Here is a 17,185-nt window from a genome sequence, read left to right as displayed (position 1 = left end):
TATATCATGTTAACAAAGTTCTTGAAGTAAAGTGTAGAAGAGCAAAAAAGAGGCCGATTATTTATTTTTCATATAATATTAATAGTGCCAATCAATCATTTCAGATAATAAAAGTGAAACATTGTCTACCACTGAATGATGAAGGACACCCTGGTGCTATATAGTAATATAACGTAGATGCTCATAGTACAGTCGGCTAACCTGACAAGAAGATAAAGAGATCACAAAAGTAGAGTAACGTCAGAACCCATATTTCACACCAAGGATCACCTTTGCACAGGGCTCTGAAGGCATTAGAATCAAATGAAACAGATGTTACCTCTGGGATAGGTGTTCTCTTTATTCTACTATCTTCTCTTCTGTGCATCTCAGTTATACAGGGATCACATAACGTTCTCGATATAATGATATAAAAATCCCCTTTCCAAATATAGCAAAACCCATTTTTTATCTTAAATTAATTTGACTTGAGGCATATAGCTCTGCAATGTCCTGTCTCAAGTCCAGTGTGAATGAGCATTAAGGTTTGATTTTGTACTCCTTACTGCTTCTGCACCGTTGTTTTCTAGTTCTACGGTTTAATTTTAAGTACAAGCAAAAAATGAAATTATTGTATCTATTTGCTTAAAAGATGATATAATGAAAGTGGTTTCAGCAAAAAAAGCCTATAAAACTGAGTTTTGGCTATTTATGGTGGGATTTAGTAATGATGTGTAAGGTATAACCATGTATAACCATGCATAGAGTGACCTCTATCTGCATTTATAGGCTATTTCAGCACCATGGACAGGGGCAGGTGTGTTTGGACTGAGAACTGCCAGATGATGTATCAGAGTGAGGGCAAAGTCTTTGCAGGTAGGATCAGGGCAAGGGCTATTCAGGTAGGTTTGAATCAATCAAGGGCTTTGCAGATAGTCTCAGGATTAAAATAAGAGGAAGCAAATGACTTGAAGGATGCCACACAACTGAATGCCAACTGTCAGCATTCTCAAATGGGAATTGATTGTACACTACAGCTGAATGGGCCACAGGTTGGATGTTCCAAAAGTAACCACTTAACTACTACTAAGGGGCAGATGTATCAAGGGTCGAATTTCGAAGTAATGGGAATTTTTTGTAATTCAATTCAAACATTTTCCAAAAAAAAGTCCACCAATTGACTCCAAATAGGTTCAGGTCCCCCATAGGCTAAAACAGCAGTTCAGCAGGTTTTAGATGGCGAATGGTTAAAAGTTGAATTTTTAAAGAGATAAATTTGAAATTCGAATTTTCATTTTTTTTTCAAATTCTAATCGAATTTCACTATTCCCTAGTCGAAGTACACAAAAATTAGCTTGAAATTCAGTTTTTTTAAATACTAATTTTTAATTCGACCTTTGATAAATCTGCCCCGAAGTGTACTACAAATTAATATCTCATGTTTATTACTGTGGATAATTTCTAGCTAAACAACTAAAATACATTATATATTGTCAGCATGTGAGTTAGCCTGCATAGAATCTATGTTTCCAGGCCACGTTAAGGCCAACAACAAAGTCATATTACAAGGCAATGCACTGTTCTCATGGTTAAAGTTTTGAGTGACAGGGAAGGGGTTAAATAGGGAATTCTCCTTAAAATAAATTTTCAGTATGATGTAGTCAATAGACAATGTGCCATTGTTCTGCTTTTTATACGTTTGTATTTCTTTGGTTCTAGAATGCTTGGGGTTTTCCAAATAAGAGCTCATTCCTTCATTTGCATCAGCTTAAAGGGATACTGTCATGGAAAAACATGTTTTTTCCAAAACACATCAGTTAATAGTGCTGCTCCAGCAGAATTCTGCACTGAAATCCATTTTTTTTTATATTCAGTTTAAAATTCTGACATGGGGCTAGACATTTTGTCAATTTCCCAGCTGCCCCTGGTCATGTGACTTGTGCCTGCACTTTAGGAGAGAAATGCTTTCTGGCAGGCTGCTGTTTTTCCTTCTCAATGTAACTGAATGAGTTTTTACTATTGAGTGTTGTTCTTAGATCTACCAGGCAGCTGTTATCTTGTGTTAGGGAGCTGTTATCTGGTTACCTTCCCATTGTTCTGTTGTTTGGCTGCTGGGGGGAGGGGAAGGGAGGGGGGTGATATCAGTCCATCTTGCAGTACAGCAGTAAAGAGTGATTGAAGTTTATCAGAGCACAAGTCACATGACTTGGGGCAGCTGGGAAATTGACAATATGTCTAGCCCCATGTCAGATTTCAAAATTGAATATAAAAAAATCTGTTTGCTCTTTTGAGAAATGGATTTCAGTGCAGAATTCTGCCGGAGCAGCACTATTAACTGATTCATTTTGAAAAAAATGTTTTTTCCCATGACAGTATCCCTTTAACTAAAGGCTACATTTTAACATTAAATAAACCCAAGGGAACTGATTTGCCAGGCTTACACTGCTAATAAAAACACTTTTCAGTTTGTTAATACTGCTTGAAGCTGATTGATTCTTCTAATTTGGAATGTGACTTTGCCAAGAATATGGATTCATGTTCCCATCAAGTACAAGGTACTGTTTTATTATTACAAAAAAAAAACAAAAAGGAAAACTGAAACTGGAGTTGGCCTTACCATAATTAGGAGCTTTCTGGACTTTGGGTTTTGGGATAGCATATACCTTTACTAAAAGTTGATTTAACGTTAACCTTCCCTTACAATGCAGACTGAGTTACCATTTTACATCCCTTTAGTACCTGCTGCTGTTGGCACCCACTAGGGATTAGGGAATCTGTCCTGTTTCGCTTCATCAAAAAAAATTGCAAAACTGTGAAAAATTAATGAAGCGCATTGAAGTCCATAGGTGACAACATTTTTTACGTGCACAACTTTTTTTTCTCCCTCCAAATGCATTAAAGTTAACGGATGTTTTTTCATGCAGTGACTTTTTTTGTCTCTGTAACTTTTTTTGTCCAAATGCTTTTGGGCTTTTTTTGTCCCAGTTTTTCTTGTGGCTTTTTTGCCTTGGCAACTTTTTTCACTGCTTATTTTTGCCGCAGTTTTGAGAAACATTTATTAATAATATGCTCAAACATGCACAGATGATCAGGCAGCAATGTTGGATTGGTTCAGTGGTATCAGTAGGCTTTCCTGCTCACCCAATCATTTGCCTTATATGCCTATACCATGGCCATTCCCCATTTCTTTATGAGAAAAATATACAATATGAGAGGAGAAATGGAAGGAAGAAGATTAGATGATAGTCACTAAGGAGAAGCAATTAATAAACAACAGAGAAGGAGAAATTGATTGGATTGAGTGGGCCAGTAGTCTAATGTGTTCTGGTGGGCCCCTGACACCCCAATACATTTAAAAGTGACCACACAGCCCAACCATAAACCTTTTGTCCTCCATGCAGACAATGCCGCTGAGCTGTTAAAGATAAGAAGAACAGTAATTGCCATAGAAGTTGTGCAAGAAATCTGCTGTAACAGGGTGAATGCATCTATCACATGTGGCTTGCATAAATTTCAGTACACAAGGATAAATAAGGATAAATAAACCCTGCTCATGTAAGAGTAATGAAAATGTCTTCTCTCATTGCATTCTAAACCTTCTGCATGCTGCCTGGGCTGGAGCATCTGCCTTTTATCTCATGGCTGTGTGCATTTGATCACCATAATATTCTTCCAGACGCCCTTCATAAGAACTTAGCACCTTGTTATTATAAGGTGAGATACAGATGGGCAAGGTGTTGGCATCTGCCTTTCGGCCTCACGCGTCCTGGCAGAAGGATGTTACAAGGTGAGGAGCTACTATGCTCCAAGGCAGAGATATAAACAAGCAGGTAGAACATTTTATCAGGGGTAGAAGCTTTTTATGGAATATCATTTTGTCTATTACTCCCTGCTACTGACATTGGTCACATCATATCACCACTTGTGGCCATTGTACTGTAATGTGTCTGAGTGAGATTATGCACCAGCATTCCATGGGCAGATTTACTAAATTGTCACCACTGACCAATTCACACCCATCACTACACTTCGCCAGGAGCAAATGCGCTCAGACTACGCTAATTCACTTAAATGCAAAGTTTCGCCATGGGCACCGAACGCCGGCGACTTTTCGCTAGCGTTACTTCGGCAAGGATCTTGCGTTCAGGTCAATTTGCATAAGGCGGGAAATTTAAAGTTGTATGGACATCTTTATGTTAAATGTTGGTGCACATACTTATAGTGATGGGCGAATTTATTCGCGAGGCGCGAATTCGTGGCAAATTTGCGCGTTTCGATGCCAGCGAATAAATTCGCGAAACGCCTGCGAAAATTTGCGTCAAAAATTCGACGGCGCCAAAAAACGGCCACCGGCGTCAAAAACGGGCGACGGCGTCGAAAAAACGGGCGCCGGCGTCAAAAACAAGATGCCGGCGCTGTTTCGCGAATTTTTCGCCGTTTCGTGAATTTTGCGAATTTTTCGACGAAGCGAAACGGCGCAAATTCGCCCATCACTACATACTTACAAATTACACTTTTAAAAACACATGTCCAGGGAACCTTAATAAAGACAATAGAGTTAGTCTAATGCTATGAGCCCACTGTAAAATTAATGTTCCATATGTTTTCCAATGTATGGGGAAAAACCGGTTCCCCAAAAAAAGTTTGTTAGGTCTTTTGCAGGCAATCAGGCTGAAAAAAGGAAAAGACGCCAGTGTTTTTTGGACTTTGATGCATTTTCGGCTCACAGAATATAATGTAAGTGACAGAAGATTGAGGAAGATCTAGGTACTTTAATGCACTTCGCCTAGTTTGAGGTGGCGAAGGCAACTCTGGCAAAATTTGTGGAGTAGTGTTCGTTCGCCAGAGCGAAATGTTGCCTGACGATAGAGTGTGAATGACCGCTAGCGCCAGTCTCTTTCACTAGTGAATTGGTGCCTCAGCCCCTTAGTAAATTGGCAATGTCCCTGTGGGTGGCAACGCTGGTGAAAAGTCGCTAGCGTTTTTTGCCCTTTAGTAAATCTGCCCCTGTATGTTTTATTGATCCACATTTTCCTTCATAACAGCTTTTCATTTGTCAGAAAGCCTTTCCCTGCAACCTTTGCATGGCTAGCACATTTATTGTATGCTGTGAATAAAACTAACATGCCACAAGTAACAAGTCACGCAAGTAGTATGTGTCATTTAAATCATTGGAGCCAATGTTTCGTATTTTGAAGCACATAAAAAGCAGTCATGTTATACAGTATGAGCAATACTCTCTCTTTCTACCATTTTCTTTACATCAAATAGAAAGCTACTAGAGGTTTTCCACCCCTTATCCCTTTGGTGTAGTGTTGCTATAGTGAAAGTAGTTTTCATACAATAATATGATGTGAAACATGCAGTTCTACTTGTGTTGTTAAACTGTTGTAGTAAAAGGGAGGTAAAGCCACTATAGTAAAAGGGAGTTAACACTGCTGTAGTGAAAGGAGGTAACGCTACTTTAGTCAACGGGTGGTAAATCCCCTACAGTAAAAGGGAGTTAACACTGCTAAAAAGTAGGTAAAACTGCTGTAGTAAAAGGGAGGTAAGTAGGTAACACTGCTGTAAAAAAAATAAGGTAAGTAGGTAACATTGCTGTAGTAAAAGGGAGGTAAGTAGGTAACACTGCTGTAATTAAAGGGATGTAATGATGTCAGATTTGTGGGAAGGCCACAAAGGCCTGAGCATTGGGCGGCACAATTTTAGGGGCGGCATGCTGTCCAGCAGCATTTGGGGTCAGAGCACTGGGGAATGGGCAAGCAGGAGATGTGACAGTTCTTTAAATCAGTGTACAGAGGCCAGGTCACAGGTACTGTAAATCTGGGGTGACCAATGCCATAGTGGGAGGTAACACTTCTGATGTAAAAGAGAGGTAACACTATTGAAGTGAAAGGGAGGTGACAATGCTGTAGTAAAAGTAAGATAAGAAGGAAATATTTGCTATTTCACAAGAAACGTCTGACTTTCCGTAGACCGAAGGGGCACTTGTGTTATCCCTCATGACCAAAGGAATTTCAATGCTGGAGATTTTTCAAGATAAATAACAAAAGCAAGATGAGATATCATGAAAATAAAACAAAGCGCTGATGATGTGAGCTGGACTGTAAAGGTGTTGCTGTCATACATACACAATGTAGCCTCACCTGACCATCTGGCAGGGCACACACAGCAAAAGTCCCAGTCGGTTGGTTTCCAGGGCAACCATTCATTACTGTCGAGGGATGGGAGAGGGGAGGGGGTCACCTGCAGGGGACCTCTCGTTGAATAGTTCATGGGTTCACATCTGGGCTGAGCCCTAGAGACAGCCATAGAGAGGGAGACTACTAAACATCATTCTTTGCATATTAAACTGCACAGTGGCTCTAATATATTGTAAAAGGGAATCTACAGAGTTTAATTAGCAAACCAGCATCAAACTGGCATGAGTAAGCTCATCTGCTGATGTCGGGAATATAGACTGACCACAGGGTTTGTGCATGCCTGAACCTCCGTATTGTACAGACATTCTCATACTAGGAAAAACATAAAAACTCCAGATTATTATGGGAATTACCAAATTAAACTGTCCCCATTCACTTTATATAGCAGAGTAATACATGAGTGGTATATAGAGAGCACAGTAAAACAACATGCAATACAAGAACAGCTGGGGAATGATCTAACAATGTTCATTTTCCTCAGAATTTAATTATAGTGCATATAGTGCCATCAGGTCTGGACTGAGAATTAAAATAGGCCCTGGCATTTCAGGTACACAGAGGGGTAGGCAGAGAACTAGGGGTAGGCAGAGTAGGCACGTGCCTAGGGCGCAAAGCTGGGGGGGCGCCAGGCACGTACCTGCTCTGTCGCCTACCCCGTGTCCGGTCCCGTCTCTCCCAGATTGCCGACTGTAACTTTCACGAAAATGCGCTTCTGCTTCACGCCACTTTGCATGCTCGCTGGAGTGAAGCTTTGAGCATGCGCGCTGGAGCGCGCATGCGCAGTTTTGCACGCACTGAGCCGGCGCCTTGGTCCGCCAGGTTGCCTAGGGCGCCTGGCCGGGTTGGCCCGGCTTTGCAGAGGCCCAATCAGTTCACACAGAGGCCCAAACAGCCCCCACCAGTCCACTAAATACTGACTTTCTATGGGACCTTATAGCAGCCCCTCTGGCATTTGCCAGAACCCACAGATTGCCAGTCCGGGACTGAGTGCCATAATACATAAGAGCTCAGTTATAACTGCTGCAGCCATGCAAGTTTGCCATAGTCAGTTGTAAGCAAATATCCCATTTATTAAAAGTGAATGCGTCAAAAGGCACTCCTTGCACTTCCACCCTGTCCCACACCCTCTTGTGAATCACAAGTGTGACTTACCCTGGAGCTACCTCCACCTCTGAGATCTATCCAGTGTAAAACCCACAAAAACTCTGATACAAAATTTCAGCAATAAAAGCAGTCGAGCTCCCATAGAAGTCAACTGGAACTGATCCTATTGGACTTTTTTTTAGCTATTCAGACTTTTAGAAGTGTGTGAAATTTTTTTCGCTAGTAATTGTACGAAAAACTTACATTTTTATTGCTTCGCTCATTGTTCAGCGGTTTCTTCGTTCATACTTTTTCCATTTGTATCTTTTAATAAATTACATGGCACTTATGGTTTTAGAGAAAATTAGTTTAATTGTGGTTTCTAAAACCACTAAAATGAGAGTGTTTATAAATGAGCCTCAAAGATTTTTAGTGCAACTGCACCGGATCTGCGCTAAAGTGAAAGTGCAACCGAGTGCCCTAGGCTATTATTCTGGAATTATGGTGAAAGCACCACATTGTGGGTAAAACATGGTAAATTGCACACTACACAACATGTTTGTTTTGGATTATAAAGCTACCTTTAAGTGAAATAGCTTCTAGTGATCTAAGGCTAAGGCCACACTAGGCGATAGCGCCGCGATTTGACTCGCGGCGACTTTTCGCCGCGACTTTTAAGCCGCAATCGCTGGGGAAACTTTTGCGCTGGCGTCTATGGGGAATCGCGAAAAATCGCCAGCGTAAAAACACACGCGGCGATCTTTTTTCTATTGTCGCTCGAAATCGCCTAGCGAGGCAATTTCGAGCGACAGTAGAGAAAAGATCGCCGCGTGTGTTTTTACGCTGGCGATTTTTCGCGATTCCCCATAGACGCCAGCGCAAAAGTTTCCCCAGCGATTGTGGCTTAAAAGTCACGGCGAAAAGTCGCCGCGAGTCAAATCGCGGCGCTATCGCCTAGTGTGGCCTTAGCCTAACAGGAGATCTTGAGCTGGTGGATGTCAGCAGCCAAGCATTGCCACATTATTAAGGTTTTTGAAACAATAAGGGCCATTTTTTACCAAAAGAGGTGCAAGTACAAGAACACTAAGGGATCAAGTGTGTGCATCTTAGTGCTCATTCTAGAGCACTGTGCTAGAGTGCTAGATAAAAATCCTCAGTGCTCAGTACAGATAGTATCGTCAGTACCCGGTTCTTACCACCTGCCTTAGATCAGTATAGAGAAATTGTAAGGCTCATTGCCTAATAAAACATAATCTCCGAGGCATGTGCTTCATCTTTTGGAATGAGCTGCATTCTAAATGGGGGGGGGAGTAGAAAAATGGCACTGAGAAGAGTTAGCATAAAGAAACACTGCTAATGGGCTGCAAGTTGATTCTTTTTGTTGCCAAGAATATTTCTCCTTCTATAACGATAATTTGCAGGATATCCCTTTCAGCCACTCCTTCTAATTAGTTCTCTTCTCAGCCATTCATTGACAAGCACATGCTGATATTGTAGACTCAGGAAACCAAGATAGCTCCAAAAATGTATTTATAGATAGATAGATAGATAAAAACGTTATTAATCCCAAAGGAAATTATTACGCCAGAGTTGCTCATTAAACATACAGTAACACAACACATACATATTATACATAAAACAGCATCATAAATAATTAAAAACCTTGCAAACTGCTACCTGCTTAGAAGGGAAGAATTAAAACCAGCAATAGCTGCAGGTAAAAAATTATCTCCAATAGCGATCAGTAGTACACCTAGGTAAAAAAATTCCGATATGATTCCAAAATTTCATGTAAAGGATAAAATCATCATTAGTTTAGACAACATCCTCTTCTCTAAGAGCATCTCTAAGGACTCTAATAATACCTAAAACAGAACCAGTCTATTAAGTCTACTTACATCAGCTGCCTTCAGTCCACTTCCCCAACACAGAATACCATAAAACACAACACTAACTACCACTGAGTGATAGAACACCAGCAGCATTTCCTTACAAACATCAAATGATCTTAATCTTCTGAGGAAGAAAAGCCTACTCATACCCCTCCTGTATAGTACCTAAGCATTTTTGCCCAATTCAACTTATTATTAATAAAATTACCTAAGTATTTACAGTATATTTCTATATTTCTCCACTATATTTGCACCAACCCCATTGATACAAACTGCTTGAACATCAGTTCTTCTAAAATCTGCTACCAACTCCTTAGTTTTGACTACATTTAGGTGTAAACAATTTACAGCACGCCACTCAACAAAACAGTTAATTACACTCCCTGTGTACCCTTCTAATACTATGTGATAATTCAACCGCACACCTGTAGTTCACTTCAACTGCACTATTGGTGCTAGTCCTCCGTTGACCCAGCCAGGGGCCCTTAGCAACAGCAGACGTATTTTAACCGATCCGGTTGTGGCACACCGGTATAACAAACTAACTGGTCACCAACCTGCATTTTCAGAAGTTTAGGCCTAAGCAAAGCAGTGTAAAAGCAGTGTAAGGTGTTAAAAGCACTTTAAAAATAAAAACATTATCCTTACATAGCTGCCTGCCTTCTCCAAGTGTGCACAGTGCACTCACCTTGTTCAATAAGAAGATAGTGGCATCCTCTACACCAATATGGGGCTGCGAGGAAAACTGCAAAGGAAGAATCAAGCAATGACTCCACCACCTTCCTAAGTTGTTATAAAACAAACCGATCCAATACTTTCATAACATGAGACGTCACTGTTATAGGTCTATAGTCCTCAAGAGTACTAGGGTGCTTACACTTCGGCACAAGAACAAGGCATGAAGTTTTCCAGAGAACGGGAACAGTCAAAGTAAAGCAAAAGACCTCACTCAACTGGGTATTACATCACTTTAACACCCACCAAGGACATAGACCATCAAATCTTGCAGACTTCACTCCTAGTCAACACAGCCATTTCCTCTATCTTATTCACAAGTCATCTCACATTTCCCACAATAATCGATGGGAGATATGGCCGAAATCTTTTCCTTCTCAATCATAGTTCTCTCCCCATTCTGCATCCATGAAACCTTTTTCTTAAGAACAGTCATACTAATCAAACTCAACTTAAAAAGAAAGCAAAAGACCTCAATCAACTGTATAGTACATCCCTTTAACACCCTAGGACATAGACCATCAGATCTTGCAGACTTCTCAGGGCAAATCCCGAAAAAATCCCTCCTAACCTCTTCCCTATTAATACACATGCCCTCATTATAACTATTCTTCATTTTCAACCTCAAACCTGTTAAAAACTGGTTCATCTCATTGACCTTTTCAATACCACATTCTAGTCTCTGATCAATATTCTTTCCATGGCCTGTAATAGTATTCATGCCCCTTCACACCTCCTTAATATTCCTCTGTTGGAGTTTCATCTCATGTGTCCTATAAGTCTCTTTCCCCTCCTTGATTTTAACTTTCAACTCCCTCCCTATGATAAAGTGTTTATGACACGAAACACATAAGACTGTGGACACAATAAACTCTTTTCACTTTGAACTTATTGCCTGGTGGAAGTTTGCCTTCTTTTAATGCCTGCTCCAAAGACTTTGGATTGTCCCTCATATTCCTCATTTCCTTCCTATTACCCCTTCCAACACAGATAATTTGGAAATTTACTACAAGCAACCACATATACAAATTACATATATGTTCCTTGATTGTTATGTGTCTAGTATTGCACCATCTATTATTCACATATATCACAAGTCCCCCACTTTTCTTCATTCTCTACTGTTCCTATCCAGTCGTATCAATTGTTAATCCACTAAATTTACTATAGAATGTGATATATTATAATGCAACTTTGTCTCTGTAAAGCACATAATTGAACACTCACGAAATGTCACTTCACTCCTAGTCAACACAACCATTTCCTCTTATTCACAAGTGATCTCACATTTCCCACAATAGTCGATGGGAGATAAATCTTTTCCTTGTCAATCATAGTTCTCTCCTCACTCTGCATCCATGAAACCTTTTTCTTAGCTCCATAGGAATCAACACACCCTAATACCGCCTTGCTCTCCCTCTCCACACAGTCGCACAATCAACTTCATTCCATTCTGGCTTAAAACCCTCCAAGGGAATGGCCCTACTTCACAATCATCGCTGCCAAGCTGCCAATCACTGTGCAGGCTGATACATGCTGCAGTTGTTCAGCCATAACATTCTATGAATAAGGCATCTTTGGTCCATGGCTAGGGTTGCCACCTTTTCTGAAAAAAATACAAGCCTTCTTATATATTTATCCTTTTTCCCTATTAATAACACTGGGATAAACCAGAATTCACCTCATCATTAACATTTTTGGCAAGGATCTAAAGTGGCAACAGATGTTTCCCTGCCAGTGTAAATATGCCAGCAGAGTGAATCCCTGATTTGCCATGCGCATTTTATTATCTCAAGCAGATATCAGAAATATAAAAGTTCATTGTACAAGAAAGAAAGAAAGAATTATCTTTACCCCCATTTTCAGACCAGAAATATTGAATAGGCTGTGTTTAGCCCTGCAGTTACAACATGATCTCAGCTAACCACCTACTGTATGTATTTTTTGGGGCCAGAGAACAGTAGAAACAGTTGTATCCCTATCAATAAAGATACTTTTAAAAGGAGTTTTGGCGCAACTACTATATAAGGTCACTATCAAGGGATAACGTTTATTGTAAGATGCCTTTTATTTTGTACTCTATTCTTTCTTTTATTAGCACTGAAATACATTGTAATGTAAAGTAAATATGTGTAAAAGTGTTTCTATTCTTTGCAGAGAATAAAAAAAAGATATTTATTTTTCATTATGTTCTAGGCCCAGTTTAACTTCGGCCTCATTATAACTGTAAATCTATGTATTCCTTTTACTTGCCATTTCAGCTGCATCTCTACCTCGTAACTGTAGCCAAATCGTTCATTTTTATTATACTTTTTTATACGTACAGCAATATGTCTCACATGCTCAGAATAAGCAAGAATCATAATGATTGTGCCCTAACGCTTGCCGTATACAACTGAATCCCTCTGCCTCCCTGCGGCTAAAAATAAATCACACAGGGCCGGGGCAGGCCAATTTACATGCCCCTAGTATATTTTGTTATTGCCCATTACAGATTCACAGCCACACGTCTTTGAGCTTTATAAATAAATGCTACAAATAATCACAAACGGGAGCCCCCTATTGAAATGAATGGAAAGATTTAGACCATGAATTAATGAGCCTCATATACTCGTTTTCCAAGGGAGGTCGTTGTCACAGAATAATAACTAGGAGCATAAATATCTGAAATATGTAAGGCAGAACTTTAAAGCATAGTAAATAAAATACAGTGGTTTATGTATTGTGCCTTATTATTTGGCCATTACCAGATGATTAAAGGTAGGACACACTAACGCACCTGCACTTGGAGATTAACTAGTCCGGAATGTTCCCTGTGGTTTGCAGTTGACAGGAGGATTTAAATAAAGATAGAAGAAGAAAATTTAGAGTCATTAGACTTAAAGGAAACGTATGATACAATAACTTTATTTAATGCAACACATTTAAATCCTAAAAAGTCCAGCTATTCATCTGAATAAGGTAAATCCTGCAATGGGAGCCTAAAATAGTTATTATGCATGAGGGGCATGGGTGTAATTCAATCTCTGAAATGAGCGGGTTCTGTCTTTTTGAGACGGCTGGGAACTGTAGTACAGTATAGGTGGAGACTGGGAACCTTACATACCTGTCATTTACAATTTAATTTGTTCCCATTGTTAGTTCCATAGCAGTTAATCAACGTTATTGCATGGTGCCAGCAAATTACACAGCAGTTTACAATAATTTATAACAAACAAGGATCTTACAAAACTTTGACAAACAAAGGTTTAAAAAATAAGAATATGATTAGAGGGTCCTACTGCAAGAGCTTACAATCTAAAGTGTTTGTATGACTAAATAATTGTGGCTCTTTTGTTGGTATATTTTGCTACACCGTCTTTACAGGAGTATATACTCATGTATGTCCACAAGTGCAATGAGCAAAGTGCAATTTCAGATTTCCAATAATGCAGTGTTTTTCCCCCAGAATTCCAGTATTGTTAGGGTCAGCAGGAAGGCAGGAATAAATGAGTGGAACGCACCTCACCTCCATGTTACATTTGTGTATTCTTACTCACAAGGCCTGGCCAAATATGACTATCCCTTGATTGATAAAGTTGATGGGGACCTTTAAGAGTACAGAATTAATTGCATTATAACAGAGCGGGGAGCAATCAATGCACATTCTCTAAGAAACAAGAAATGTTACCAGAAAGATAGTTGTAGAAGTGTAGGAATTGGTATGGGAACCATGAAAGACATCAGATATGAGCTCCCTTGGCACCTGGTTTCCCGCATATGATGTTTTATATGTAACAAGCAACACTCCTACTGTACCTGTAGTCCATCCATTCGAATGTGTAGGAATGCCAAACATGTAATAAAGTAGAATATAAATAAACAAAGAAACATATATATCGGGTAGGAGAAGTGGTATTTATTTTAGCTGACCTTTCAAGGAAATAACATTTAGCATGTAATCTGCATCGGGGGAATAAGGCAGTGTTCTTTTCAACCTAAACCATAGATCTACATTGTCTCCACTTTAATGACTGACCTATTGCTGCTTATCAGCCTGTAACATTTGCTTGGACATAGGCATGTAAAAAGCCAGATCCTGACCAGAATTGGGGACACACAATAAACACATAGTGATGTTGACCCGTTTTTGTATGGCTAGTGGGACTTTGATTATGCTTTTCAGTAGGGTGCATTATATTTTATTACCAGGGTTTTAGGACCTCTCTCCTACCATGTGGCCTCAACAACAGGGAGGCCTCACCTGGAAAATATTGTTACAGAAAGCATAAAATACATATATATCTGTAATGACTGTTGGGTGTTTTCAGAATATACAGGGATATTCTACTTACAACCCCTAGCTGTACTCCCAGAGTTCCCCTGGCCCCTTCTTGGGGTTAACGTTTTTGTAGGAATGTCACTACAACATGCCTACAAACATATGTACTGTACATAGAAGGTAGGTATTCTGGTAAGGAAAATGGGAAGTAACAATTTGCCCATTTATTTTTTGACTCATTTCTCATCTGCCATGGGCCATTCTGTCCATCATCAATTCCCTTTTCTCCATCTCTTTTCTTTATGCCCTTAGTTACCACTGATTGCATTACCTTGTCATGTCTTGGTGCCGTTGGAGCTTTTACTCAACTTCCTCCAATTACAATGTATCACTAATCTGTAACAAAACCCCTGCACTGTACAATTTGCCCATTAAAGAACCCCTGTGTTTGCTGATCCATGTAAAGATGTTTGACCTTGGTGTTATGTCACAAATATAAAATAATGCTGTCATACCTAGTGACAAAATTCAAAAGTAAAATTAAATTTGAATGATTAACAAGAAACGGATATGTTTATGTCAGTAATATTATTCCATTTCTTTCCCCTTTTAGGTACGGGCCAGTGCTATTGCTCAAGATGCAGATCAGAACTACGACTATGCCAGCAACAGTGTCATCCTGCACCTAGATGTTGGGGACGAGGTCTATGTTAAATTGGATGGGGGCAAAGTTCATGGCGGTAACACTAACAAATACAGCACCTTCTCTGGTTTCATCATCTACCCTGACTGAAAGGGCAGGTGAACTTACAGCAAGTGCTCCATAATCCCTACCCTGCCAGAGACTTGCAGAGCATTGCTCCAGTAAACACATGCCCTTGATCCATTGCCCTCTTACCTCACGGGACACTGCAGGACATATCTTCATTATCCCCTTCTGTGTTAGGAATAGCCAGCATGCTGATGCTGGCAGTTCCTCTGGCATACAGGAGATTTACAAAACTCTCATTACAGTGTGATCTAATGCAGGACCTTTCAGAATAAAGGAGTTTAAAGTCAGGGTTCCTCTGATGCACAGAAGCTTCTCATGTTCATTGTTTATTGGCTATTTCATTTGGGAGATGATGGATACTCAATGTGACACTGGGGTGTTGGGAGAGCATTGTAGTATGAGGAACTATGAGGGGAAAAGGTACATATGAAAAAGGTGATCTGTCTGCATGTGTGTAATTCATTGTGTGTGCGTGTGTGTATGTCTGCGTGTGTGTGATTGCTAGTACATGGTAACAGAAACCACAGCCTCGCTACTATAGCAACCTGTAGGAATCACACAAAATCTTGGAAACCCCCTCCTCGAAGAATGCTGTGTATTGGATTTAGAGTCTACAGTTTGGAATGTGATTGATGACGTTTTTAAATTAAGATTAGGACTGTGGACAACTTATTCCAAAATGGTGACTATACAGTAAGCATCACATTGTATCACACAGCTACTGTAGAATACTCGTTCAGAGCCACCTCTTCAAAGGTTCGTCAAATGACAAATCCCACACTCGCTTGAATGACATTGCCTTGGTTTTTTGTGGACATGTCAATCACATCTTCATATTTTATACTTGCAAAAACCTCAACAGTGCTGCAATCAAAGCCAAACCCAATCACATCTTGAAACTCGGAACAAGCAGGGTAGCCACATTACACCTAACCATGTTTATTGGCTTGTTTTTGAGAGGCGGCCATCTTGTATCCTGCAATGCACCCTGTGCTATGCTCATGGTCATTTTATTGCTCCAAACAATACAAATTATTAAAAGTCCGGTGGTCTTTATTATATGACCAATATAGATTATCTGCTTCAAAATATAAAAAAATATTGAAAACCAAAGCAAAAAGTTAAGCAGCCTTGCTAAAATACCATAGCAAAAGTAATTTCCTCACACACATCTGCCCTAGTGACTTCAGCAGTATGTACATTTTAAAGCACAACAGGGAAAAAAAACAATATGATTTGGTATTAAGCTTTGCACCGCAGGGTATTCCACAAATGAACAGCTTGTGGGTCTGCTTATATGTTTGCGTGTATGGTAGCAGGAAGCTGTATGTGCGTCACTTCCACTGCCAAGAGGGAGAAGGCGCATGTGGAACCAATGCGATCCTAATGTTATAGCCCTATACTATAGTGCCCGGGTCTGTGCATGCTGCTGAGTTGAGCTTTCACCTCTACGTCTCATGTCTCTTTGTTGTGCAGTGTGAACTATTGGAGTGTTTTGTACAACTGATAATAAAACTTGTGTTACCAGAAAACAATGCTGAGTCCATGTGTCTGAGCTTCAGAATGCATTGGAAATGTACGTCCCTCTTCATTATGGCCTAAATAATAAATGCTTTTAAATTCCACTTGCTCATTACCCTTACTCTTACACTTTTTTGATGTAAAGGTTGTTTATACTTCACAATAAGGGTGTCAGTCTTAAAGGAACAGTAATACAAAAAAGAAAATTGTTGTAAATATATTAAATTATAATTTACTGTTGCCCTGCATTCAGGCCCCGATTTACAAACGGGCCACCCCTAGGCCGTCTCCGCTCATCGCCCCCATATGTCTCCCCCTCTCTGTCCCCCTTCCCTTATGCCTCCCAATCCCAATCAGTGTCTCTCTTCCCTTCCCCTCCCCATCTACATCAACCTCCCCTTCCCTTCATGTCCCGTCCGCTTGTGCCTGCACGTATATGTACATGCACACATCTTAAATATGCGCATATTCGCAACTTACTTGAGTGTGGCGGGGGCGGCATGATGTCCATGATTTTCTTCTGCCCTAGGCCCAGGCCTTTGTGGCCTTGCCACAAATCCGGGCCTGTCAGCATTGGTAAGAGTTATGTGTTCGCTTTAGAAAGCCTACAATAGTTTATGTAAACAAGCTTCTATGTAGCCATGGGGGCCGCCATTTAAGCTGAAAAAGGAGAAAAGGCACTGGTTACTTAGCAGATAACAGATAAGATCTTTAATAGAATAAAATGGTATTCTACAGT

At 40.1% G+C, this 17,185-nt stretch overlaps 1 protein-coding gene across 1 annotated transcript in view; it reads left to right on the top strand.

Annotated features, from left to right (window-relative positions):
* c1ql4.L (complement component 1, q subcomponent-like 4 L homeolog) overlaps positions 1 to 16,457 on the top strand; it is a 31,669-nt gene extending 15,212 nt beyond the window's left edge. Inside the window, exon 2 of the mRNA XM_018247381.2 lies at positions 14,767 to 16,457. Coding sequence (XP_018102870.1) covers positions 14,767 to 14,946 — 180 coding nt within the window. The 3' untranslated portion in view covers positions 14,947 to 16,457. The remainder of the gene's footprint in view (positions 1 to 14,766) is intronic.
* Positions 16,458 to 17,185: the final 728 nt, after the last annotated feature.

Source organism: Xenopus laevis, chromosome 2L (assembly GCF_017654675.1).
Source record: "Xenopus laevis strain J_2021 chromosome 2L, Xenopus_laevis_v10.1, whole genome shotgun sequence".
Taxonomy (NCBI): Eukaryota; Metazoa; Chordata; class Amphibia; order Anura; family Pipidae; genus Xenopus; species Xenopus laevis.
The sequence above is the reverse complement of the archived record's forward strand: the minus strand, read 5'-3'. Positions and strand labels throughout refer to the sequence as shown.